Genomic DNA, 25,839 nt, shown 5'->3' on the forward strand with positions numbered 1-25,839 from the left:
ATTAAAAGGATCATACACATGATCAAGTGGGATTTATCCCAGGGATGCAAGGATTCTTCAATATACGCAAATCAATCAATGTGATACACCATATTAACAAACTGAAGAATAAAAACCATATGATCATCTCAATAGATGCAGAAAAAGCTTTTGACAAAATTCAACACCCATTTATGATAAAAACTCTCCAGAAAGTGGGCATACAGGGAACCTACCTCAACATGATAAAGGCCATATATGACAAACCCACAGCAAACATCATTCTCAATGGTGAAAAACTGAAAGCATTTCCTCTAAGATCAGGAACAAGACAAGGGTGTCCACTCTCACCACTACTATTCAACATAGTTTTGGAAGTCCTAGCCACGGCAATCAGAGCAGAAAAAGAAATAAAAGTAATACAAATTGGAAAAGAAGAAGTAAAACTGTCACTGTTTGCAGATGACACGATACTATACATAGAGAATCCTAAAGATGCCACCAGAAAACTACTAGAGCTAATCAATAAATTTGGTAAAGTTGCAGGATACAAAATGAATGCACAGAAATCTCTTACATTCCTATACACTAATGATGAAAAATCTGAAAGAGAAATTAAGGAAACACTCCCATTTACCACTGCAACAAAAATAATAAAAAACCTGGGAATATACCTACCTAGGGAGACAAAAGACCTGTATGAAGAAAACTATAAGACACTGATGAAAGAAATTAAAGATGATACCAACAGATGGAGAGACATACCATGTTCTTGGATTGGAAGAATCAATATTGTGAAAATGACTATACTACCAAAGCAATCTACAGATTCAAAGCAATCACTATCAAATTACCAATGGCATTTTTTTACAGAACTAGAACAAAAAATCTTAAAATTTGTATGGAGACACAAAAGACCCCGAATAGCCAAAGCAGTCTTGAGGGAAAAAAACGGAGCTGGAGGAATCAGACTCCCTGACTTCAGACTATACTACAAAGCTACAGTAATCAAGACAATATGGTACTGGCACAAAAACAAAAACATAGATCAACGGAACAAGATAGAAAGCTCAGAGATAAACCCACACACCTATAGTCAACTAATCTACGACAAAGGAGGCAAGGATATACAATGGAGAAAAGACAGTCTCTTCAATAAGTGGTGCTGGGAAAACTGGACAGCTACATGTAAAAGAATGAAATTAGAACACTCCCTAACACCATACACAAAAATAAACTCAAAATGGATTAGAGACCTAAATGTAAGACTGGACACCATAAAACTCTTAGAGGAAAACATAGGAAGAACACTCTTTGACATAAATCACAGCAAGATCTTTTTTGACCCACCTCCTAGAGTAATGGAAATAAAAACAAAAATAAACAAATGGGACCTCATGAAACTTCAAAGCTTTTGCACAGCAAAGGAAACTACAAACAAGACGAAAAGACATATCTCAGAATGGGAGAAAATATCTGCAAACAAATCAACGGACAAAGGATTAATCTCCAAAATATATAAACAGCTCATGCAGCTCACTATTAAAGAAACAAACAACCCAATCCAAAAATGGGCAGAAGACCTAAATAGACATTTCTCCAAAGAAGACATACAGATGGCCAAGAAGCACATGAAAAGCTGCTCAACATCTCTAATTATTAGAGAAATGCAAATCAAAACTACAATGAGGTATCACCTCACACCAGTTAGAACGGGCATCATCAGAAAATCTACAAACAACAAATGCTGGAGAGGGTGTAGAGAAAAGGGAACCCTCTTGCACTGTTGGTGGGAATGTAAATTGATACAGCCACTATGGAGAACAGTATGGAGGTTCCCTAAAAAACGAAATATAGAATTACCATATGACCCAGCAATCCCACTACTGGGCATATACCCAGAGAAAACCATAATTCAAAAAGACACATGCACCCCAATGTTCACTGCAGCACTATTTACAATAGCCAGGTCATGGAAGCAACCTAAATGCCCATCGACAGATGAATGGATAAAGAAGTTGTGGTACGTATATACAATGGAATATTACTCAGCCATAAAAAGGAACGAAACTGGGTCATTTGTAGAGACGTGGATGGATATAGAGACTGTCATACAGAGTGAAGTAAGTCAGAAAGAGAAAAACAAATATCGTATATTAACGCATATACGTGGAACCTAGAAAAATGGTACAGATGAACCGTTTTGCAGGGCAGAAATTGAGACACAGATGTAGAGAACAAATGTATGGACACCAAGGGGGGAAAGCGGCAGGAGGTGGGGTGGTGGTGTGATGAATTGGGGGATTGGGATTGACATGTACACACGGATGTGCATAAAATGGATGACTAATAAGAACCTGTTGTATAAAAAAATAAAATAAAATTAAAAAAAAAAAAGAATGGAATATTACTCAGCCATAAAAAGGAATGAAATAATGCCATTTGCAGTAACATGGATAGACCTAGAGATTATCATACTAAGTGAAGTCAGTCAGACAGAGAAAGACAAATATCATATGATATCACTTATATGTGAAATCTAAAAAAAGTTACAAATGAAGTTATTTACAAAACAGAAACAGACTCACAGACATAGAAGACAAACTTATGGTTACCAAAGGGGAAAGGGGAAGGGACGGATAAAGTAGGAGTTTGGGATTAACAGGTACACGTTACTATATATAAAATAGATAAACAACAAGGACCTACTGCATAGCACAGGGAACTATATTCAATACCTTGTAATAACCTATAATGGAAAAGAATCTGAAAAAGAATATATATGTATATATGTATATATATATATGTATATATGTGTGTATATATATATATATATATATATGAATATATATATGAATCACTTTGCTATGCACCTGAAACTAACACATTGTAAATTAACTATATGTCAATTAAAAAAATTTAAAACTTTAATGCATCAAAGGAACTATTAAGAGAGTAAAAGGACAAACAACCCATAGAATGGGAGAAAATATTTACAAGTCATATATCTTTATCTTTACTTTTATCTAGATAAAAGTCTAGTTTCTAAAAGACACAGGATAAGCAGGGTGTATCTTACTTTTACTCCAAGATTTTTGGAGAACACATGCTTTAAATGTTAAGACATAATAGTAGAGAATGCCGAATTTACACAAAATTCTAGCTACCGTGGGAGACTTTAAGAAATGTGGAACGTGGAGTCAAGCATGTGGGGGGAATGTGAGTTCAACTTCTTGCTCTCCTGCCAACAAGGGAGTTGTACAGGAGAGTTTACAAAATCTGCAGGGTTCTGTGGATGGAAGGACCCAGAGAGCTGCCTTGCTGGGCAGGCTGGTGGGGAGACCTCAGACAACGTCAGCCACCAGGAGGAAGCCTGGACCTTACTGGGTCTGTCTGTCACCGCCACGTCCCTGAGCCTGGCACAGCACCTGGCTCCTAGCTCACTGAATTAGGCCTCTTTTGGTTGCAGGTAACAGAAGCTGATCTCAGAGTAGGTGTGCAAAAATGGGAAACTCTCGGCTCCTGTGACTGACAAGTTCAAGGTAGCTGGTGTCAGGATGGCTGTATCAAGGGATGAAGCATGCTCATTCTTAGGCTCCTGACAGGAGCGCAGAAGGGCCATGCTGATGTTCCTGTGTCCCAGCAACCCCCGCAGAGAGAGAACTTCTCTTTCTCCACAGTTGCGGCAAAGGTCCTGGGACAGAGTTTCATCGGAATGACTTGGGTCACGTGCCCACCCCTGGATGAATCACTGTAGCAGGGGAACAGAAGGCTCTGATTGGCCAGGCCTGAGTCCAGGCCAGGAGCGGGCATTCTGCTGGGTGAGCCCCAGAGAGGAAAACTTCTGTGAGAGAAGGGAAAATGGCAAGAACAGGTGCTTTATGTAATAATATAAATGTATATTTACTGACATGTAAAAACATTCACAGCGTATTGCTAAATGAAAAAATAAGTTATAGTGTCTACAATTTTTTGACCTATAGTGAAAATCTCACAACATTTGCAGTAAAATATTAACATGGGTCATCATTGGCAGTGAGATTATGGGAAATATTCTTTTTGCTTATCTGTATTTTGAAAAAAAATTTTTTGCAATAAACGTGTGGTACTTATTAATAAGAAAGGAAAATAAAAGTTGGTTTTTTGTGTTTTGTTTTTTTTAACATTCTATTGTGAGAGTTTGCTTTTTCAAGTTTTGTTTTTAAATTTGTCACAGGGTTTGGCTTTCTGAGCTCCAGGCTGGAATATGTGGCGGGTTTCCTGCTTGGGGAATTGTGTTTTTCCAGGTTGCCTGAGAGGCACTGGGAGTTTGGAACAAACAGGAGCTGCCCGTTTCTCATGAAGCCCTGACCCTGGGGCAGCCCCTGGACCTGGGTCACCACACCACCCTTAACGCTGAGCCCCACATGCCAGGCCTCAAGCCTGCATATTGAATTTTACCCTTATTTGCACGAGCACTGTTACTCATGCAATGTTAATGTTGTGAGACTTTTCCTTATAGGAAAAACATATTTTTTCTTATATAAATGGGATTGTTGACATTATTTATATCTTGCTTTTTTCATTTAGTAATATGTCTATCTTTACGCCAGCATCACACTATCTTGAAATTCTGTTGCTTTGCAGTAAATTTTGAGAGTGTGAATTCCCCATTTTTCTTTTTTCAGGATTGTTTTGGCTATGCAGGGTCCCTTGTCATTCCATGTGAATTTTAGAATCAGTTTGCCAGTTCTTCAAAGAAGTGAGTTGGGAATCTGACAATGGATGGCACCGAATCTATAGATCAGTTTGGGGACTATTGCCATCTTAATAGCAATAAGTCTTCTGATCTATGTATATGGAATGTTTTAAAATCTATTTAGATCTTTAATTGCTTTCAACAATGTTTCATGGTTTCCACCGATAAATTTTGCACTCCTTTTGTTAAATTTACTCCTAAGTATTTTATTATTCTTGATGCTGTTTTTTGTTTGTTTTTTTGGAATTGTTTTCTTAATTTCGTTTTCGGATTTTTCATTGCAAATATGTAGAAATATAATTGATTTTTTTATATATATTGATTTTGTATTCTGCAACCTTCCTGAATTCATTTGTTAGTTCTAGTAGTTTTTTAGTGAATTGTTTAGGATTTTCCATATACAAGATCATGTCATCTGCAAATAGAGATAATTTTACTTCCTCCTGTCCAATACAGAATCCTTTTATTTCTTTTTCTTGCCTAATTGCCCTGGCTAGAACCTCCAGTACAATGCTGAGTAGAAGTGGTGAGAGTGGACATCCTTGTGTTGCTCCTGATATCAAGAGGAAAGCATCCAGTCTTTCACCAGTAACTATGATGTTAGTGGGTTTTTCATAGATGCCCTTTATAGAAGAAGATCTCTTTTACTCCTAGTTTGTTGTTTTAATGAAAGGGTGTTGGATTTTGTCAAATGCTTTTTCTGTGTATTTTGATGATCCTGTGGTTTTTGGTTTTATTCCATTGATATGGTGTAGAGCATTAATTGATTTTCAGATGTTAAACCAACCTTGCGTTCCTGTGATAGATTCCATTTGCTCGTGGTGTATAATTTTTCTCTGTGATGTGGATTTGTGCGAGTATTTTGTTTAGGATTTCTGAATCCAATTTCATAAGAGACAATGGCCTAGAGCTTTCTTTTCTGGTGCTATCTTCACTATTTTGGTGTCAGGGTAATACTGGCCTCATAGAATGAGTTGGGAAGTATTCCTTCCTCTTCCACTTTTGGAATGGTTTGTGAAGACTTCTTTGGTATGAATTCTTCTTTAAATTTTGGTAGAATTCTGCAGTGAAGCCATCTGGTCCTGGGCTTTTCTTTGTAAGTAGTGTTTTGATTACTAATTCAATATTTTGTTAAAGATTTTCTATTTCTGGGAACTCCCTGGTGGTCCAGTGGTTAGGACTTGGCGCTCTCACTGCCAGGGGCCCGGGTTCCTGAAGGTAGTTTGTATCTTTACAGGAATTTATTCGTTTCATCCAAGTTATCTAATTTATTGGCATACAATTGTTCATAGCCTTCCTTTATAATCCATTTTATTTCTGTAAGGTTGGTAGTAATATTCCTTCTTTCATTTCTGATCCTAGTAATTTGAGTATTCTTTTTTATTTTCTTGGTCAATTCAGCTAAAGTTTGTCAGTATGGTTGATCTTTTCAAAGACCCAGGATTTGATTTCATTGATTTTTCTCTATGTTTTTCTAACTCTATTTCATTTATTTCCACTCCAGTCTTCATTCTGCTTTCTTTAGGCTTAGTTTGCTCTTATTTTACCATTGTCTTAAGGTAGAAGTTAGGTTACGGATTTAAAATCATTCTTTTTTTAATGTAGGTAGTTACGGCTTAAAATTTCCTCTAAGCATGGCTTTAGCTGCTCTTTGGTGTTTTGTATCTTCATTTTTATTCACTTCATTTTCTAATTTTCCTTTTGGTTTCTTCTTTGACTCATTGGTTATTTAGGAGTATGTTATTTAATTTTCATATATTTGTGAGCTTCCCAAATTTCTTTCAACAGAATAACAAAGAGACACACTTGTGGGACTTCCCTGGTGGTCCAGTGGTTACGACTCTGCGCTTCTACTGCAGGGGGCACAGGTTCAATCCCTGGTCAGGGAACTAAGATCCTGCATGCGGCACGGTGCGGCACAAAAAAAAAAAACAAAGAGAGAGACACACACACACACACTCGTGCACATGTTCTAAGGTTTCTGGGGGATACGTTCTTGGGTGTGAAATTGCTGGGTTAAGGGTAAATATATTCAGCATTTACTTAGATCTTGCAGAAAGGTTGCATCAGTTTGCACACCCACCAGCAATGTGTGAGACATCTGGGTAAGGTAGGATTTTCTAGTTTTTGTGAACCTCATGGATAAAACAATTGTTTGAATTACATTTCAATTATAAATGAGATTGCACATTCTTTTTCATATGTTCTTTGGCCAGTTGTATTTCTTTCTCTGGAATTTATATTGATGTAAGGTGTGAGGTAGGAATCAAACTTTGTTTTCCGCATCTGACCCAACATGCTTTCAAGCTTTCCTCTCCTTTGCAATAGTTCTAACTTTTGAATAGTCAAAGTTGTCCATCTCTCCTTTATGGCTCCCATCTTTGATGTCATGCTGTTTGACACTGCCTCTGTTGGACAGAGCTCTTTATGCCTGGCTATCCTGGGCCTCCGTTGCTCAGGGCCTCACTGAAGTTCTTGTCAGAAGCTTCTCTTAAGGAGCAGCCCAGGGCCCCCTCCCTTAGCAGAGAGGCAGGAATGGGATGGCTGTTTCTAAGAAGGATGGTGGACCTGTAAGCTTTGTGACTGACATGTCTAGGACCCACGTTTATCCTCTTTGCTTTTTCTTTTTAAAATTTTATTATTTTGGGACTCCCCTGGCAGTCGAGTGGTTAAGACTCTGTGCTTCCACTGTAGGGGGCGCGGGTTCAATCCCTGGTCAGGGAACCAAGATCTCACACGCCACGCGGCACGGCCAAAATAAATAAATAAATAAAACCTTATTATTTTATTTTTAATCTTCATTCATTCCTTTCTGTTATCTTGCCTACATTTATTTTGCTTTTTGATTTCTAACTTCTTGACATGAACACTTAGTTCATTTAATTTTGCTTTCTTTATGTTAGTAAAAATTCACTTATGGTTATGATTTTCCTTGAATAAAGCTTTGACCACCCTCCACATGCACAATTTTTATATTTTTTCACTGTCATTAACTTCAAAATAGTAATTGCAGTGTGGATTCTCTTTTTCACCAAAGAATGACCTACGATAGTTCCCTTCCCTTCCGTTTCCTTGTTCTGGTGGCTAGATTTCTAAACCTTTTGTTAATAACATCTGGTCTTACGGCATATAATTTCTGCTTTAAGTTTTTCATTGAGATATAATTCATAGAACATAAAATTTACCATTTAAAAGTCAAACACAATTTAGTAGTTTTACTGTATTTACCATGTTGTGCAACCATCTCCATGATCTAATTTCAGAGTATTTCCATCACCCAATTTCTGTTTTTAAAATATTTATTGAGAAACCCACTCACATTAAGTCATGTAAAAAGGGGAACACTCTCACAGAAATGAAGTGGAGGAACAATAGCTAGACTTCAGAGGAAAAAGAAAGTACCAGGAAGCTACTCTAGGGCTGGGAATCTCTTATTGAACCTCTTTCTTTTCATCTACTCTGTAGATTAGTTCCATTCACTTGAACATGGCTCAACATGACCACCAGCCCCAATTTTATGTAATTCTTTAGATCCACGGTTTGCCACAGTTTTTGTGTCCTAAAATCCTTATTTCCTAAAGGGTCTGATTGCCGTAAGTTGGGTCAGGTGTTCACTCCTGATCCAATCACCTGTGGCCATAATGGATGGTTACTTGCTCACCACCCCCCCAGCTGGGCTAGGAATGGGGTCAGGTTCCCTTAGAAAGATTATATGGGAAGAGACGTGATGTCCAGCATATCTAATACAATGGCCTGAAATAGGATCCATTTTTAGGAATTATCCATGAGCACTGGAAAAGAAGGCCTTCTCTATGGGCACGATCTGCATGTACCCACACAAGCACAGGTACGCACCCACACTTACTTAAGAATAGAGCAGTGCTAGTAACTGCTGTAAGACTCTTGAACAGAGAGACGGTGGGTGATTGTGTTGTGGTCTAGCCAGCCTGTTAGTACCATGATAGGCAGTTGAGTGGAGGTGTTCCTGTAGGAACTAGACATTCCCACTGCCCATCAGCCTGGGAAGAGTTGGACCTGGGAGAGAAAGTGAGGACTTGGAGCAGGGGCTGGTGTAAGGTGCTTTATTTATTTTAAAATTTATTTCATTGAAGTATAGCTGATTTACACTGTTGTGTTAATTTCTACTGTACAGCAAAGTGATTCTGTTATTTATACATATATACGTATATATATATATGTGTGTGTGTGTGTGTGTATGTGTGTATGTATATATATATATATATATATATATATATATATATACACACACACACACATTCTTTTTCATATTTTTTTCCATTATGGTTTATCACAGGGTACTGAATATAGTTCCCTGTGCTATATAGCAGGACCTTGTTGTTTATCCATTCTACATAGAATAGTTTGCATCTGCTAACCCTAAACTCCCAATCCATCCCTGTATAAGGTGCTTTAGAGAGAGGAAAAGGTAGCTCCTGTCCTTTCTGAATCCTGAAGGGTACTTCCTCCCATCCTTTGACTGATGACCAGAGCTAGCCAGTCACCTGTGGTAGATTTGGCTGTGCTGTGGCTCCTGCCTGCTCTGCCTTGACCATCTGACAAGCCTTGATGAGCTGCCCAGCCCAGCCCTGGTTGTGTCACGGGGAGTAAGAGGAAGGCCTATGTCCATACCCAGCCTGCAGGGCAAAGGGAGCACAAGGCCCCCAGGGTAGCATGACATGGTCCACCCGGAAGGGGACCCTCAGGGACGGGAGGCAGGCCTAGGAGAGTCAAGGCCTGGGAGGGTCAACTGCCCTCCTTCTCAGGAGGTTCTCTCTCCATGGGCAGTCTCAGCGAAGGGGAGCTTTGTCATGAAAGCTTCCTTACAACTCTGCTGTTCTTTTTTTTTCAAATAACCTGCTGGTAAATGAGAAGGATGTCACCTACCTTCCATTACAATTGCTCAATTCTCCACACATTTCTAGCAGTGTTTGCCTTATGTAATTTCTGGTGGGATCTGGTACATAAAACTGTTTTAATTGCAAATTACACTCTTTAAAAAAAAAATATATATATATATATTTGGCTGCGCCAGGTCTTAGTTGGAGCATGCAGGCTCTTAGCTGTGGCATGCGGGATCTAGTTCCCTGACCAGGGATCGAACCTGGGCCCCCTGCATCAGGAGCGTAGAGTCTTAACCACTGGACTACCAGGGAAGTCCCACAAATTACACTCTTTATCCACAGAAAATATTGATCCATAAAATGACATTTGGTCCAGTTTAATTTTTTTTTGTCTTGAATTGTATTGCCTAATACTAAATGACCCTGATTTTCTGGTCTCATCTGCTTGATAAACCTGTGCTCATTCTTTTCCATGTAACCTTTTTGTTTTTAGATCGGTTGTTTTTGGATGTTTTTCTCCACTTCTGTATGGGAAACGTCTATACCACTAGTGGATGAGGGGCATCTTGCCCGGCAGGGTAGCTGAGTGGTCGAGCAGGTGTGCTGGTGTGACCCACAGCACACCTCCGTGGGGCTCTCCCGGCACATCTCCTGCCCAGTTGTCATGGATGCTGTGCTGCTCAGCAGTTCTGGGCTGACAACCTGCAAACTCATGGGTCTCCCAAGTAGCTGTGTAAACATGAAGTTAAATCATGGCTAGAAAACATCAGTTAACAACTTAGGGAAGCACCACATGAAGAGACAGTGAGAGGCTGTCGCCACCGGGGAGTCAGTGGTGGGCAGCGGTCAGGTTGGAAAGGACAGGAGAACCATCACCTGGTTCTTCACCTTCACCTTTGTGAAAACCCAGGAGGGAAGCACAGCAGGGGAGGGAGGGGGAGGTGTGGGGAGAGACAGACAGACTGACCTGGAATCTAGCTTTGCCTGGAGCCAGATGCAACTTGGGCTTTTTCAGTTTTGTAAGTCAATAAATTCTCTTTTAAATTAAGTTAGTTTAGAGTGGGTTTAACTTGCAACTGAAGAAATCCCAGTAAATGCAGGGCAGCGCCTCCAAAGTTATTAGTCTGGAACTTCACTGAGCATGAGCAAAGCTCCGTACCAAGAATCCCTAGAAAGGAGAAGAATAACTTGGCAATGGCTGCAGCTTAATGTCATCTGTGGCTTGACTGGACACTGTCAGAAGTCTCTTTGATTTTATTTCAGAAATTTTTACGTATTTGCTTTCCATATACCTTTCATATTGACGTGATGAGACAGAAGTATGACATTTTTTCGAACTATTGGAGCCAAATTGTTGCATAAATTTGGGTCAGAATTGCTTTCAGCTGTAAGAGACCGCACAACAACAAACATATTCTCTCTCATCCTCTCCCTCTCTCTCTCTCTCACACACACACACACACACACACACACGCGCGCGCACTTCTGGAGGTTGGTGGTTCTAGGGCTCATTCAGCGCTCAGTGTATTTAGGGGGTCAGGCTCTTCCTTCTGCTGCTCGCTTTTGCCCCGTGGCAGCAAGACTGCTGCGGGAGTGCCAAGCATGGTGCTCTCTCACCACAGTCAAGAGGAACAAGTGGGGGCCGGGGCAAAATCCCTTCTCCAAGGCCTCCCAACAGGCTTAAGCTGAATTCTCTTTAGCCAGAACTGGGTCACACAGGTACCCTGACTGCGGGAGGGGCTGGAAAAGTGAACATTCAGCAAATAGAAATGAGATTACCGAGACGGATTTAAACCAATCGTGACTTTCCTCAGGAGCTAGCGGAAGGTCCTATCTTTCTTGAGATTAAAGTATCTCCAGTCGCCACCTGCAAAAAAATTGGATTCTGTTAGCAGGGAAGGGGAGTGGGTGGGAAAGGGCAGTGAGTAAGTGACAGGGTCCACCATATAGGGCACACAGGGCCATGTTTACATTTGGCCTCAACCCGGAAGCTGGTTTTGTTTTTGTTTTTAATAGAAATTACCATTTTAATTAAAATGCAGACTGGAGAACTTAGTATATGAAGAGGAAACACGGGGGGGGGGGGGGGTGGGTGGGGGGGGGCTTAAAATCCTTGAAAACATCAGAATTTAAAGCCAGAGCCTGGGTTTTTAACCGGGTGGTTTACATGAAGCTCCGACACCTAGCATAATGCTGATCGGTTGAGGAAACTTGTTTGTTGAATGAAGGAGCGCGTGCCTACCACGGTGATAGCTTTGGGGCTGGTGTGTCAGGAGAACTGAGCTGGTCTGGCTCTGCCACCACTTCCTGTGCGATTTCAAGCTGACCTCTCACAGCTTCTAGTTCTTTCTCAAATGAGGAGGCTTGGCTGGTTGAACTGTGTTTCCCTTCCCTTCTTAAAGGCTTGAGTTCAGATTGCTTTTGACCTCTGTGACCTTCTATTGTTTACTCGTGGGTTAATCTCAGCAGGCAGCCTTTCCAGCCAAGCAAAAGCAGTGTCAAAGCAGCAGCACCGGGCTCAGACGGACAGAGCACAACACAGCCAGCCTCTCCAGGCCGACTGTTTGGAGTAAAGGCCCAAGAAATCAATGTTGCTTAGGTAACACTGTGAGACAGGAGAGGGCGAAAGCGTCGCCAACAGGCTCTAGAGGGAGACTCAGTGGCTGCACAGGCCTTGGGAGCACCCAGTTCTGCTGAGCCTCACGCTGATCCAGTTTTCTCTCCGGCCTCAGGGACGATGAGGGCTGAGTCTGTGTCCTGGGTCCTGGCCCCGGATGCCTCAGAAGGCCGTCTGGGGGCTTTAGGGGGGATGTGTCAAGATGCCTTCAGGCCGGAGCAGATGGGCCTCGAAGGTTGGTTCTGCCCAGCTCCCACCAAAGTCTCTCTTCTCTAATTCATGAGACAGCCCTCAGCACCAGGAAAGTGGCTGAGAAGGGGGCAGAACAGTAAGTGGCAAACCAGCGATGTGAGGGAGGAAGCACAAGACCCCAGGATGGGTAGACGTTGGCCTCGTGTTTAGTCAGAAGCAGGTCCAGAGGCAGGCAAGGAGGAAACCGGGCCCTGGAAGGGCAGCAGCCTCATGACCGGACCCCTGCCTTCCTCCTCTCGGCTGGCTGCACACAGGTCCTGTGAGCTACAAGAGGTGAGGGGTGCCTAGGATGCAGTTGGGGTGTGTGGCTGGAGAGGCGCTGACCGGGGAGAGAGCGTGTGTGTGCACAAACCTCTGAGTAGCTGTGCAGAGGGACAGGCCCAGGGAGCAGGGGCTGAGCATAAGCCCCCAGACCATCAGCCCGAGGGGAGGGGCGTCTCCTGCACGGCTACAGTCAAGGCAGGAGGTGCAACTGGGAGGGGTATCGGAGCTAAGAACCGTTCTGATTCCTTTCTACCCTGAGGCCATGGGATTCTAGAAATTCATCAGGATGGACTTGGTAGAAACTCCAGGTATCACCTTCATAAGAGAGGCAGAAGGAGGGGAAGGAGAGGAAAAAAAGAAAAGCCCACACACAAGTGTACCTTTTTATATAGAATTTGTACAATATATTTCTCTTCATTTGCATATTTTACCCACAACTTAACATCCTTTATACAGGCTGAACTTACTCAGCTGATATAATCAAAATTCTTTCCTTCAACCAAATAAGAAAAATTCAAAATCGTAAACCTGTAAGAAAACAAATTAAAAACGATGATGAAAATAAGTCACTCCTCGTTAGGAACAGCATCTGTCTGTACAATATACATGGTTTGGAACAGATTTCTTTATAGATTAGGCACATGTTTCCACAACACCTTCATTCCTGCCAGTTTTCTCTCATTCCAGGCAGTCCCGCCTAAGAAGGATCAGAGGGATGTTGGTCTTGATGGAAATCGCGCGTTCGGATGCTGCTGGCCCAGCTGGGGACCAGGGGAGCGGGGCCTGGCTCAGCGGCGCCACCCAGTGGCTGGAAGCAGAGGCGGATGGGATGCAGGGGAGCTGGGCCAGGCAGGGCCCTGCCAGGAGAGAGCAGCAGTTGTGTGTGAAGGGGAAACCGAGGCTTATTCTGTGCAAACTGAACACAGAGAGACCAGAATAGCAAGGGTGGTGTACAGAGAGAAGCTATGAGGAGTCCAGCGTTTATTTACAGTTTATCTTCCAGGCGGGAGGATGGGGAGCAAAGCTGGTGGCTGCTGTCAGTTTGAGGCACGGAGGGGTGTCGGGGAGGCGGGGGGCATGGCGAGGGTAAGCAGTGAGTGCACCATCTCCGTGTTGACCTTCCGTGGAGCCCCTCAGTGAGCCCAAGCCCGCAGGAGGGACCTCTCCTCCCAAGCACAGCGCTTCTGTGTGATTTCCCTCCTCACTGCGAGACCCACCCGGGTCTGGGTGGTACGGAGCGTAGGCCCTTCTCTGGGGATGCAGGCAGAGCAAAAGATGAGAAAGCCGCTTCTACCAAGCCAGCGGCGCCTCACACCTCAACACCGTGGGACACCGGGCCAGGCCCGGGCCTTTCCGACGCCAGGGTGATGGGCTTCAGGTCACCGAGCTTCAGGACCTGTCCTGTTTGTTTCTGTCTCCTTTGAATTCTCCCCTCCATAATGGCTCCATATGCAGCTTGGGGCTGGGCTGAGAATCCAATTCCAGGGCTGCAGAAGGTCGCTGCACCTTGGCCTCCTGACCCAGAAGGCAAAAGTGCTCTTGTGGTGAGATGCTCCTGGGACCAGAAGTCTTGGGCCCTGCAGAGGGGGCTTCCGAGGCCATGGCAGTGCTGATCTGCTCAACTTGGCCCTGGCTATGATGAGCCTTCCTTGGGTTTGGCCCTGTGTGGGGGGGGACATGCTCGGGCCCAGACCCCCGCCCTTAAATGGCAGCTGGCTCAAACATTCTTCAAGTGGCGAGTCCCACTGAGGCTTATCCACGGCACACGTGCCAACCCAGCCTCACACTCCAAAGCGTGGCTTTGGAAAGAGAATAGTAATCAGCACTTCAGGGCAAGACTACAACCACAAAAAAAAAAAGGTGGAAAACAGCATTCACTAGAACTAATGTAGTTATTGCCAGACAAGTGACAGCCAAATAACCACGGAGAGTCCCAGAGGTGGACGTGATGGATTACCACGACCGTGGAGCAGAAATACAATCATGTGGTTTTGTTTGTTTGTTTGTTTTTACTTCTAAAGTAAGATATCCTCTGATTACACTTCAAGTCTTTAGGTACAGAAGCTAAAGAGTATTCTTCAAGTTCTGCTGCTTTGACACAAACCAGTTTGTCCCCCTGAATGACCGATCCGCTGGTCATGCCCCCGAGCCTCTCTCAAGGGAGTTGGTGTGGTTCTTTCTAAGAACATGAGGTGGGAACCGAAATATGTTAAAACAGCAACTAAAACAACGCGGCTGTGCTGGGAGCAGGGCACAGGCGGCCGTGCACGGCGGCCTGCTGGCTGTTCCCAAGGGCACTTTTTCTCACCAAGGATCTCTCCGGGATGGCCGAGGCTATGCAGGGGGCCAGTGCGGCGGTGGGTTCCATACTGAATGGTGGGGACCAGGTGGCAGCCCCGAGCGGCTCTCACTGGTTTTGGTTTGGATGACCCAGTCTCAAGAAGCAAAAGCAAAAGAGGAGCTCCCAGGCTGCTGCTGGAAGTCCCGCTGAGAAAGGTGGCCCAGGGCAGACCCTGTCTTCCTCTGAAGGTCAAGTGCAGGCAGTTCCAGCTCAACGGAGACAGAGCCCTTGCCAGAGCAGCTGCAGCCAGGTCTTCTTGGGGCTGCGGCTTCTGCAGGGACAGACCCTGGAGGAGGCTGGCCTCTGAACAACCTTCTCAAGGGCCTGCTGCCTGCCCTTTCTGAATAATTTTGCACTGGTCTGCTTATTCTCACATGCTATGGTACGTGCGGGTGCCGGGCCTGTGACACGGGAAGTTCTCGGAGACGTGGCAGCTTGGCATTCTAGTTGGGGTGGAAGGGGGAGCTCAAGGAGAGCCAGGCACCGACGCCACAGGAATCTTCCCGAATGAGTTTAGGCATCTGCTCTAAGGTCCTTGTGGACAGATTAGCTAGTTCCATGCACACCATACCAAGGGCTAACACTCAACATTCCAGAGGCGGGTGGCCTTGTTTGGGTAGTTGATGGCCAGGCTGATAGCAGCAATGTTCTGCAGAGCCTGTGGAGGGAGAAAGAGTCATCACCAATGTCAAGAACCGGTCACCTGCTGGGTCACTAACTGCTGACAGAACAAGACCCTCAGCTGAGCACCTGAGGGGGGCAGGGGAGAGGCAGACGCGAGCCAGATGTGGTTCCCCTCAGCAGCGGGACCACAGTCTAGAGTGAAAGACAAAGCTAGCAAGAAAGACCACATGGAAACTTCCAAATGTAGGCAGAATCATCACTGTCCCGAGAGAGGAGCAGGGGCAGTCCTGCAGGATCAGAGGACACATCTGCGGGGGGTCTGGGAAAGCCGTTTAGGGAATGGGGACAGCAGCACAAAGATGCAGAAGGGAAGAAACAAACAGCCAGTGGGGGCCACCCCCCCCCCGGAAGCAATGCTGGGAAGGCAGAAGCCCTGGAGCCAGGCCAAGGCTGGTCTCCAAGCCAAGGCAGCAGGAGCCGGGGGAGGGGGGGCGCTGGGGAAGGAAGAGGTGGAAGCAGGGAGAAGAGGCAGAGCGCCGGTCCAGCAAAGCGGACAGGCTGTAGGGAGGGCCAGAATGAGGATGAGGAGACGGGACACAGCGGCCGGCGAGAGGCAGGAGCCAACAGGGATATGTGACGCTAAGCTTCCGGTGTCAAAATGGTCAAATGTCAAGACTTCACTGTGTGAAATCTTGGGACACCACGGGTGGTGATGGCAGGGCTGGCAGGCATCTGTCGGGAGGGGAGGGAGTTTTCACTCGGCCTTCGGGTCTCAGGACAATTCACACAAACCCCTCTGTAGTGGATGGGGGAAGCCCGCTTCTAAGCAGGCACTCTGACCCCTTCTTGTAGGAGGACCGCAGGTTCACTGAGAAAACTTGCCAGGAACAGAGCGCAGGGCGCTGGCCGGGAGTCCCAGCTGGATGTCCCCTCAAGTGAGACCGCGGGCCAATCTTTCCCTTCTCTGAGCCTCAGTGTCCCCATCTGTGCACTGTGGACGCAGCCCACACGCTCTACGATGTTCAAGGAGTCTGTGAGCCTAAGGTTCTCAAAATGTAGTCTGGAGCCTGCGGGTTCCCCAGACCCTTTCAGGGGCTCCGCGTCGTGAAAACAATTTTCATAATAATACCGAGACATTATTTCTCTTTTTTCACTTTCATACTCTAACGAGTATACAGTGGAGTTTTCCGGAGGCTACTGTGTGATAACAGAACAACTGAAAGCAGAAACAGATCTGTGAATCCAGCTGTCTTCTATTAAGGCAGACATTAAAGAGATCTGCAAAAATGGAACACAACGCTACCCTTCTCAAAAATTATTTTGTTTTGAAAAATACCGTTGTTTTTCACAACTGTAGTACTAAATAGAATGAGATTATTTTAAAAAACAAATTGAGAAGTAAGTGTTTAGCATGTAATTTCTAACTTAATTTCTAAATTTAAAATCTAATTTAATTCCTAAAGGTATATATCAATATATATAACGCACATAAACAAAAGCTTTTGGGGATCCTCAGTAATTTAAAAGCGTAAAGGGGCCCTGAGACCCAATAGCTGTCAGAGAGGAGCTCTCCTACCAGGGAAGAAAGTTACATCCAAAAATATCTGAAATCTAAAACTCTATGGAAACTTCAGGGATCGGCCAAACTATAAATTTAAGGCACTGGTTGTTCTGGTCTAAAAGCCACAAATTCTTGCTAGTGTCTACTGACCCCACAGTTTAATACGAACGACACTGATAAATGGGGCTCCGCTGCTCTCTGTGACACCAGCAGGAAGTGGCCGACTCGGAACAGAGCCCCGTGTAAAGCCGGGGTGGAGCCTGCACGGGTGCCGGGGGAGGTTCGGCCGCCCGGGGAGGGCGTACCTGCGCCGCGCAGCGCAGAAGGTGGTCGTCGGTGGTTAAGGCCAGCAGGTAATCCTGCAGCAGGCCCAGCTCCTGCGGAAAGAGCGGAGGGCAGCTGTCAGAGGCCACCTGCTAGCGGATACCCACCCACGACCCACGACCCACGGCCCCAGAAGACTCGGGTGGGACACTGCTGCCCACTCCGCCGGGCATCTCACTGCCTGCTTTCCTTGGGAGCCACGGAAGGAGCGGGACGGGGGGAGCCAGGTGTCCTGACTCACCACAGTCTCCTCACTATAAAACGAGGGCTTAAGCTAAAGAGCTCTGAAAGGCCCTTTCATCTCTCACAGTCAATGAGTCTATTGTGCTGAGGGGAGGGAAAAGAGGAAGGAGAAAGAACCCGTTGGTTTATTTTCCCAAACTCACTGCTGTCAAGGGTCGATCCAGGGCAGTTTCCTTCCCCCTTTGGCATCAGGCCTGAGCAAACAAGCAATCTCAGGGAAGGCCTGGCTCCCTGGGGCGGGAGAGAGGGGAACCCCGGGCCCCAGGCCACGCCTGCCTCCCTGTGCGGGTTTGCCAAGCCCCCATGACACCCCGGGCTCTCAGAGGGCTGTGACCTGAGGCCCAGCGCTGACCCCAGGTGGTGGGGAGGCAGGACAGGCCCTCACCTGGGCGCGGTTCTCAGTGACAAAGAAGAGCTCGGTGAGGGCGCGATGCAGGGGCAGCAGGATGCCAGGCTGTGTCACGTCCTCAAACAGGCTGTACTCCATTTGGGTGAAGAGCTGCCACAGGGGCTTCAACAGCATGAGGTCACAGAGGTCGCTGTGGGGGAGGGGTATGGTTTGCTGGGGTCACGCCCATCAGACGTCAGACAGACAGAGGGTAGTTGCCGGGCACTGCAGCTCCAACGCTCCCCGCCCACCCCCACCCCCCCGCCCCGTCCAGTAAAGGCAGGACAAGACAGTTCCAGTCACCTCACACCCCCCAAAACAGCCCAAAATATTCACCAACGGCAAATAAAAAAAGGGGCAGCATCTCAACTTGAAACCAGGCCTCCGGGGAAAAGGATATCCTCAAGCACATTCACGTAAATCAACTGCACATCTTTAAAAATGGTTGTTAAAAACTTCCAGTGACAGCGGAAAAAAATCTCAAGATAAATGTTAAGTGGAAAAGAGCAAGATACGCAACACAAAACGTAAAAATTTAAAAGCTGTATATCTAGTACTGTGTGACCATATTAAAAACAATAGTAGATAAACATATCAAACATGTTATCAGTGGCTGTCCCTGTCAGTTTTCTAGATTTTCTGCAATGCTCATTGCTTTAATAATCAGAAAGGAAAAAAAAAAAAAACTGATTTAAAAGATAACAGCAACCACTGTTATGATCTTAGGCTCCTAAAAGAAGAAATATGCTTATAAAAAGTTGCTCAGGCCAGAAGTCTTTCTAAGTAATGCAGAATCCTTCTCACTAGACAGACCTCTGTTGAGACTGCACTGAAGTTTTTTTTTACCCAGAGGGAGGTTAATTCCAGTTCAACATCCTTCAGAGGAGAAACATGATTCTGGGACTTACTACATGATTTTATACATTTATAATCTTAAATTTTGCTTTTTCTCTTTAATATATGATTTTTAAAAGAATTTTAAAGAATTTTAAAAGAAGTATAACCTTGGGGCCAATCACTTTCTCCCAGAGGAATAAGTCTTAGTAAAGTAAACCAATGGGAAAATGAGGTTTGATTTAAAGAGACAGCTTTACAGCTGAGTTTTCAGGAAAGCACTAGAGTGGGAGGTAAAATGCACCTGCACGGCTCACATCTGTGGCAGAACTTAGGCAGTTCTTCTGCTGGCCATCCTTCCCCTGGGGGCTGCCTTTCCCCTCTGCCCCCTCCAGTCTCGGCCCCTGGGACCGAGGGGCGGTGGGAGGGTCCCTACGGGAAGGAGGGTAGGCGATGGCCAGCACACTGCAGGAATGCATCCACAATGCGGCTAGGAAGGGCCCGCCGGTCTGAAGACAGTAGAGATGGGACACGTTTCATACACATGACTCAACCAGACAGTTCTCACTGGAAGCCGCTCTCACAAGAACGGAACTAAGCCCCGTGGGCCAAGTGACCCCTGATGTCTGCGTATGAGGACACAGTGGTGGCAGCCATCATGCCCAGCTTTCCCCTTCTCCCTCCCTTCTGCCAGCCTGTACATAGACTGACTGCACAAGTCATCACTTCATCTTTCCTGACTTGGAGAGTCCTTTATTTTTTGAATAACAGCTCCATATTACATGACGAGACACCATGTTACTTTGAGTATCATCACTCCACTCTGACTAGCATTCTGTGAGTCTGTGTGCCTTAAAAATGCCGGAAAAGGGTGCACTGAACTCCTGACACGTGGGGGTCTAAGCAAGGAGGGTAGGGACTGAGCGCATGGATGATGTGTGTGGCACAGTCACCAATGCCTTCCCTCTGAGACTCTTATATCTTCAATCCCCAGTTCCATTCAACACTCTACTGGAGGTCCCAGCTAATGCAAAACGGCAAAAGGGAAGAGTTTCTAAGGATTGAGAGAAAGAAATAAAGCTTACTATTTGTAGATAACATGACTGTGCGCCGGATAATCTGCATATATACTTAGAATTAACAAAACAGAGCAAGGTCACTGGATACAAGGGCAACACGTGAAAAGTAATTATATACCAGCAGGAACAATTAAAAAGCAAAAAATTTAAATACCAATTACAATTGCATCAGAAACATTACATACCTAGGAATAAATCTAACAAAATGCTGTGCAAGTCCTCTACATAGGAAACTATAAAACATTACTGAGACTTATACAATGGAGGACTGTGTATTAGAGAACTCAATATTCTAAAGACCTTGATTTTTCTCAAATTGATCTAAAGAGTCCATCAAAATCCCATCAGGTGAGAGAGGTGCACTCATGTGTGTACAGAGAAAAACAAACTAATCAGGAACAAGACAAGGATGCCCACTCTTGCCACTTCTATTCAGTATAGTACTGGAAGTCCTAGCCAGAGCAATTAGGCAAGAAAAAGAAATAAGAGGTACGTAAATTGCAAAGTAAGAAGTAAAATTATCTCTGTTTGCATATGCCATGATATCATATATAGAAAATCCTAAGGACTGCAACAAAAAACTGTTAGAACTAATAAATAAATTCAGTAAAGTTACAGGATACAAAATCAATATAGAAAAATCAGTTGCATTTCTATACACTAACAATGAACTATCAGGAAGAGGAATTAGGAAAACAATCCCATTTACAATAGGATCCAAAAAATAAAATACTTAGAAATAAATTTAACAAAGGAGGTGAAAGATCTACACTGAAAACTATAAAACACTGATGAAACAAATTGAAGAAGACAAAAGTAAATGGAAAGATATTCTGTGTTCATGGATTGGAAGAATTAATATCGTTAAAATGTTCATAGTACTCAAAACAACCTACAGCAATCCTTATCAAAACTCCAATGGCATATTCCACAGAAATAGAAAAAACAATCCTAAAATTTATATGGAACTACAAAAATACCCAAACAGTCAAAGCAATCTTGAGAAAGAAGAACAAAGCTGGAGGCATCACACTTCCTGATTTTAAACTATACTATAAAGATACAGTAATCACAACAGTATGGAGTTGGTATTGGCATTAAAAAAAGACATATAGAGCAATGGAACAGAACAGAGAGCCAAAAAATAAACCTATGAATATATGGTCAATTAATTTTTGACAAAAGTACCAAGAATATGTAATGAAGAAAGAATATTCTCACCATTCAATAAATGGTGTTGGGAAAACTGGATATCCACATGCAAAAGAATGAAACTGGACCCCTATCTTACCATACACAAAGATCAACTCAAAATGGATCAAAGACTTGAATGTAACACGTGAAACTGTAAAACTCCTAAAAGAAAACATAGGCTGTAAGCTCCTTGACATTGGTCTTGGCAATTTTTTTTTTTGGCCATGCTGAACGGCATTGCAGGATACTAGTTCCCCGGCCAGGGATCAAACCTGCGCCCCCTGAAGTGGGAGTGCAGAGTCTTAAACACTGGACCACCAGGGAAGTCCCCTTAATATTCTTTTTCTTTTTTTTCGGCAATGATTTTTTGGATTCGATATCAAAAGCAAAAATAAACAGGTGGAACTACATCAAACTAAAAAGCTTCTGCACAGCAAGGAGAACAATCAACAGAGTGAAAAGGCACCCTGTGGACTAGGAGAAAGTATTTGCAAATCATATATCTGATAAGGAGTTAAGATCCAAAATACACAAGGAACTCATACCATTCAATAGCAAAAAATAACCCAATTAAAAAAATAGGCAAAGGACCTAAAGAGACATCTGTCCAAAGAAGGCATACAAATGGCCAACAGGTACCTAAAAAGGTGCTCAATTATCACTACTCATCAGGGAAATGCAAATCAAAACTACAATGAGATATCACCTCCCCTGTGTTAGGATAGCTCCCATCAAAAAGATAAGAGAAAACAAATGCTGGCAAGGATGTCGAGAAAAGAGAGAACCCTTGTGCACTGTTGGTGGGAATGTAAACTGGTACAGCCACTATGCAAAACAGTATGGAGGTTCCTCAAGAAATTAAAGCTAGAACTACCAAATGATCCATCGATCCCACCTCTGGGTATACCCAAAAGAAATGAAATCATTATCTCAAAGAGATTATCAGTACTCCTATGTTCACTGCAGTATTATTCCTAATAGCCAATGTCTGGAAATAACGCCTGTCAATGGACGAATGGATGAAGAAAATGTGGTGTATATATACACAATGAAATATTATTCAGTTATGAGAAAAAAGGAAATCCTGCCATTTTCGACAACACAGATGAAACTGGAGGGCATTATGCTAAGTGAAATAAGCTAGATAAAGAAAGACAAATACTGCATGGTATCACTTTTACGTGGAATCCAAAAAAAAGTCAATCCTATAGAAACAGGGAGTTAGAATGGTGGTTGCCAGTGGCTGGGAAGTGGGGGAAATGGGGAAAGGCTGGTAAAAGGGTATAAACTTTCAGTTACAAGATGGATAAGGTCTGAGGATCTATTATACAACATGGTGACTATAGTTGATAATAGTGTACAATACTATATAACACATAACAGAAATTTGCTGAAAAGCAAATTTCAGCAAGAGGGTGAAATTTAAGTGTTGTCACATACCACAGAAAAAGGTAAACATATGAGGTGATGGATGCGTTAGTTAACTCGATTGTGGGAATCCTTTCACAATGTATAATGTATTATGTATCAAATCATTACCTTCTACACTTTAAATACATTACAATTTTATTTGTTAATTACACCTCAATAAAGCTGGGGGGGGAAAAAAGAAATAAACTAATTCTAAAATTTACATGGACATGCAGGGTAAAACTAGCCAAGACAATCTTGAAGATGAAGAACCAGTTGAAGGATTTCTACTGCTAGATAACGTAAATTTGCTATAAAGCTACAATATCTAAGTGTGGTACTGGCACAAAGATAACCAAAGAGACCGATGGAACAAAAGCAACCAGGGATGGATCCATGTGTATATGGACACCTTCTCTGTGATGAAGATGGCACTGGAGTGTGGTGAGGGGAAAGGTGGGCTTTTGAGTTAAGTGGAGATCCATGTGTGCGAAAAAGCAAAGCATGACCCTACCCTTCAAATCATGCACTAAAATTCATTCCATGTGGATTGTAGACCTAAATATGGAAGAAAAAATAATTAAGCTTTATCTTCATGACCCCAAGGTCAAGTAAGGCAAAAATTTCCTAAATAGGACAATGAAAGCTCTATCATAAAGGAAATGAGTGATGAACTGGAAGACATTAAAATTAGAAACTTCTTTTCATCAGAGACGCCACTAACAGAGTGAATGGCAAGCCCCGAAGTGGGGGGAGATATTCTCAATACAAATACCCAGCAAGGGACTCGTATCCAGAAGGCAGCTTACCTGTGGGTGCAGCATCGCACGATCCTCAGGAGTAGGTGGATGGCTTTTAACCGCTGATGACCAGTCTGGCGACAGGCCACGCCCACCAGCCATTCCCAAATTTTGGCCAACGGGAGGTGCGGCACAACTCTTTCTTCTGACAGCATCTGCCTCAGAATCTCGAATCCTGGCAACCCCCACACACAGAGACATTTAAAAACTGTAAACTGCTCAAGTTTTAACGAATAGGAGGAAACCACTGTGATCATTTACATTTCGCCTGAAATTATGCCTTATGTAAAAGCAACATAGGAACACTTTCAGTTCTTCCTTTTTGCAGAATGCCCTGGCAAATTTTAAGAGAACAAGCATCTTTCCTAGGTCCTGACAGATGGCTCTTTAGAAGTTACAACCTGCCCAACTCCAGCACATTCACGAGTGACGTGCGTGGGCCTTGTGAGACAAATTCGTTGAAGTCTCAGAGAAAAGTACCTGGTTTGATTTTAACAAAGAGCAGTGACATAATGGCACCGACCCCCAGAGTGTCCCGGGCCGGGAGATCATGCAAACGGAAAGACCAGAGCACACACCTGTCTGGAATCGCCCCAGGTGCCCAGCCGTCACAGTGAATTTGTAGCCCCACTCGGTGTTGCTCATGTCAGAGGTGAAGCGGTAATACAGAGTATCTCCTGGGGCACACAAGAATCAGAAACAGGTCAGGATACTGCAGCAACAGGGAAAGGCAAGTGAGCGCTTTCCACTGAAACAGATTCAACACAGTTTTAAATCCTTCAACAATTTCCCTTCTAGGTACTTAACGTTAAGAGTCTGTATAACTCAGTATTTATTTACTACCTGGAAGCTCAAAATCTTTCCATTTCTGTTGAGACCCACTGAAGTTGTGTCGATCCTGCTGAAAGTCACCGCTGCTGGACATGGCTAGCTCGTCACAGCCTTCCTCTGTATTGCACTGAGGATCGAATTTGATTGAGAGGTAGATTGCACCAGGAATGTGAACTTTATCCTAGGAGGGGAAACAAGGACACTCCTGTCATCGCTGGCCACTGGACAGTGACTGAGGGCTTCCTTGTGCCAATCCTGCAGTTAAGACTGGGCATGTAAGAAGGGGTGAGTCACAGCCCCTGCCCTCCAGGAGCTCTCGGCCCAGCTGGGTCGGGGAGCACGCACGTGGCTGCGAACACGGCAGGAAGCACACTGTGCAGCATGGGGCACAGCTCGAGGCGGGGGGGCCGGGAGGGGAGGCGAGGGCAGAAAAGAGTCCCAGTGAAGGGATGTTTGGGTTGCTGTGGAGACTGGGGGCACAGGAGCAGCCTGTCCAGGAGGAAGGAATGGCAGGAGGCAGGTGAGAGAGAGACGAGCACCTGGGGGTGCATTCCAGGCAAAGGAAAGAGCACTGACTGGAAAGCCTGACATGTTCAGGGAATAACAGGAGCTTGATGTGTCTGAGGTACAGGTTGAGCTGTGTGTGCACATATGCTTGGGAGATGGGGGCAGGGGTGACGTGAACCTGGAGAGGCCGGCAGGGACAGATGCAGAAGGCTTTGTGTGCTAAAATGAAGCGTTGAGACTTGTCTGGACAGCAGGGGGAGCCCTGGAAAGACCGTAAGCAGGAGAAAGCCTAGGTTAGGTTTGTGCTGTACCAGGATCACTGTGACAGCTGGTGTGCAGCAAGGCCAGGGCCGGGGCAGGCCAGCAGTGGGGGATCAGAGAGCAGCAGCGGGAAGGACCCAGGGGAGGGGAGGAGTCCGGGCAGCGGAGAAGGTAAGGTGATCGCTCTGAGGCAGAACTCGCTAGCTCACTAGGTGTGTCTACTTGGGGCTGGGGGAGTGGGGACAGAGCCTAGGAGCCGGGGAAGAAAAGAGGCTTAGAAGGTAGAGAGTGAGGAGGTTTATTCTTCTGCAAAACGAAACCTCAGCTGGCAACAACCATATCCTGGATTAGTTTCTCTATCACCCACCACTGTGGCCACAGGCCATCACCTACTCAGAACGACAGCTCCAACATTTTGAAAAGAGATGAAGAAATGCAAGCAGCACTAGGTCAGTGAAGATAACTGAGGCCGCCCCCCTCCTGCCTCATCCAAACTCCTGCATCTCTCTGTCCACGTACAGAGTTAAGGATGCAAGAGATGAGGCTTTTCAGTTCTGGGTAATTAAACAAAGGGGTGGGAGACTCCAAGGTGTGGCCAGGTCATCAGGAGATGGACAGAGTGAGGGCTGAACCCAGACCCACACTCAAAGTCTCTGCCAGACACCAAGGCCTCACTCTCAGGAGCTTGCTGCAGGAAGAGGAATCTCTCCTCCAGGGCCGGGTGGCCCCT

At 44.6% G+C, this 25,839-nt stretch overlaps 1 protein-coding gene and 2 non-coding genes across 5 annotated transcripts in view; 1 reads left to right on the top strand and 2 right to left on the bottom strand.

The window, feature by feature from the left end:
- The first annotated feature begins 6,533 nt into the window (after positions 1 to 6,533).
- Positions 6,534 to 6,606, top strand: TRNAR-UCU (transfer RNA arginine (anticodon UCU)). Its single transcript has one exon. It is a non-coding gene; the product is annotated as a tRNA-Arg (tRNA).
- Positions 6,607 to 9,818: 3,212 nt separating this feature from the next.
- On the bottom strand, positions 9,819 to 9,891 carry TRNAR-CCU (transfer RNA arginine (anticodon CCU)). The gene has a single exon. It is a non-coding gene; the product is annotated as a tRNA-Arg (tRNA).
- Positions 9,892 to 13,115: 3,224 nt separating this feature from the next.
- Positions 13,116 to 25,839, bottom strand: part of ZZEF1 (zinc finger ZZ-type and EF-hand domain containing 1) — a 114,735-nt gene continuing 102,011 nt past the window's right edge. For 2 of the 3 annotated variants that reach the window (XM_068530080.1, XM_068530079.1), the window contains exons 50-55: positions 24,354 to 24,522; positions 24,089 to 24,187; positions 23,520 to 23,685; positions 18,191 to 18,344; positions 17,544 to 17,615; positions 13,116 to 15,711 (exon numbers count right to left, since the gene is read on the bottom strand). In XM_068530080.1, coding sequence (XP_068386181.1) covers positions 15,631 to 15,711; positions 17,544 to 17,615; positions 18,191 to 18,344; positions 23,520 to 23,685; positions 24,089 to 24,187; positions 24,354 to 24,522 — 741 coding nt within the window. In that variant the 3' untranslated portion in view covers positions 13,116 to 15,630. Of the gene's footprint in view, positions 15,712 to 17,388; positions 17,616 to 18,190; positions 18,345 to 23,519; positions 23,686 to 24,088; positions 24,188 to 24,353; positions 24,523 to 25,839 lie in introns of all 3 variants that reach the window. The other variant, XM_068530078.1, reaches the window with a different exon arrangement.

Source organism: Eschrichtius robustus, chromosome 20, assembly GCF_028021215.1.
Source record: "Eschrichtius robustus isolate mEscRob2 chromosome 20, mEscRob2.pri, whole genome shotgun sequence".
Taxonomy (NCBI): Eukaryota; Metazoa; Chordata; class Mammalia; order Artiodactyla; family Eschrichtiidae; genus Eschrichtius; species Eschrichtius robustus.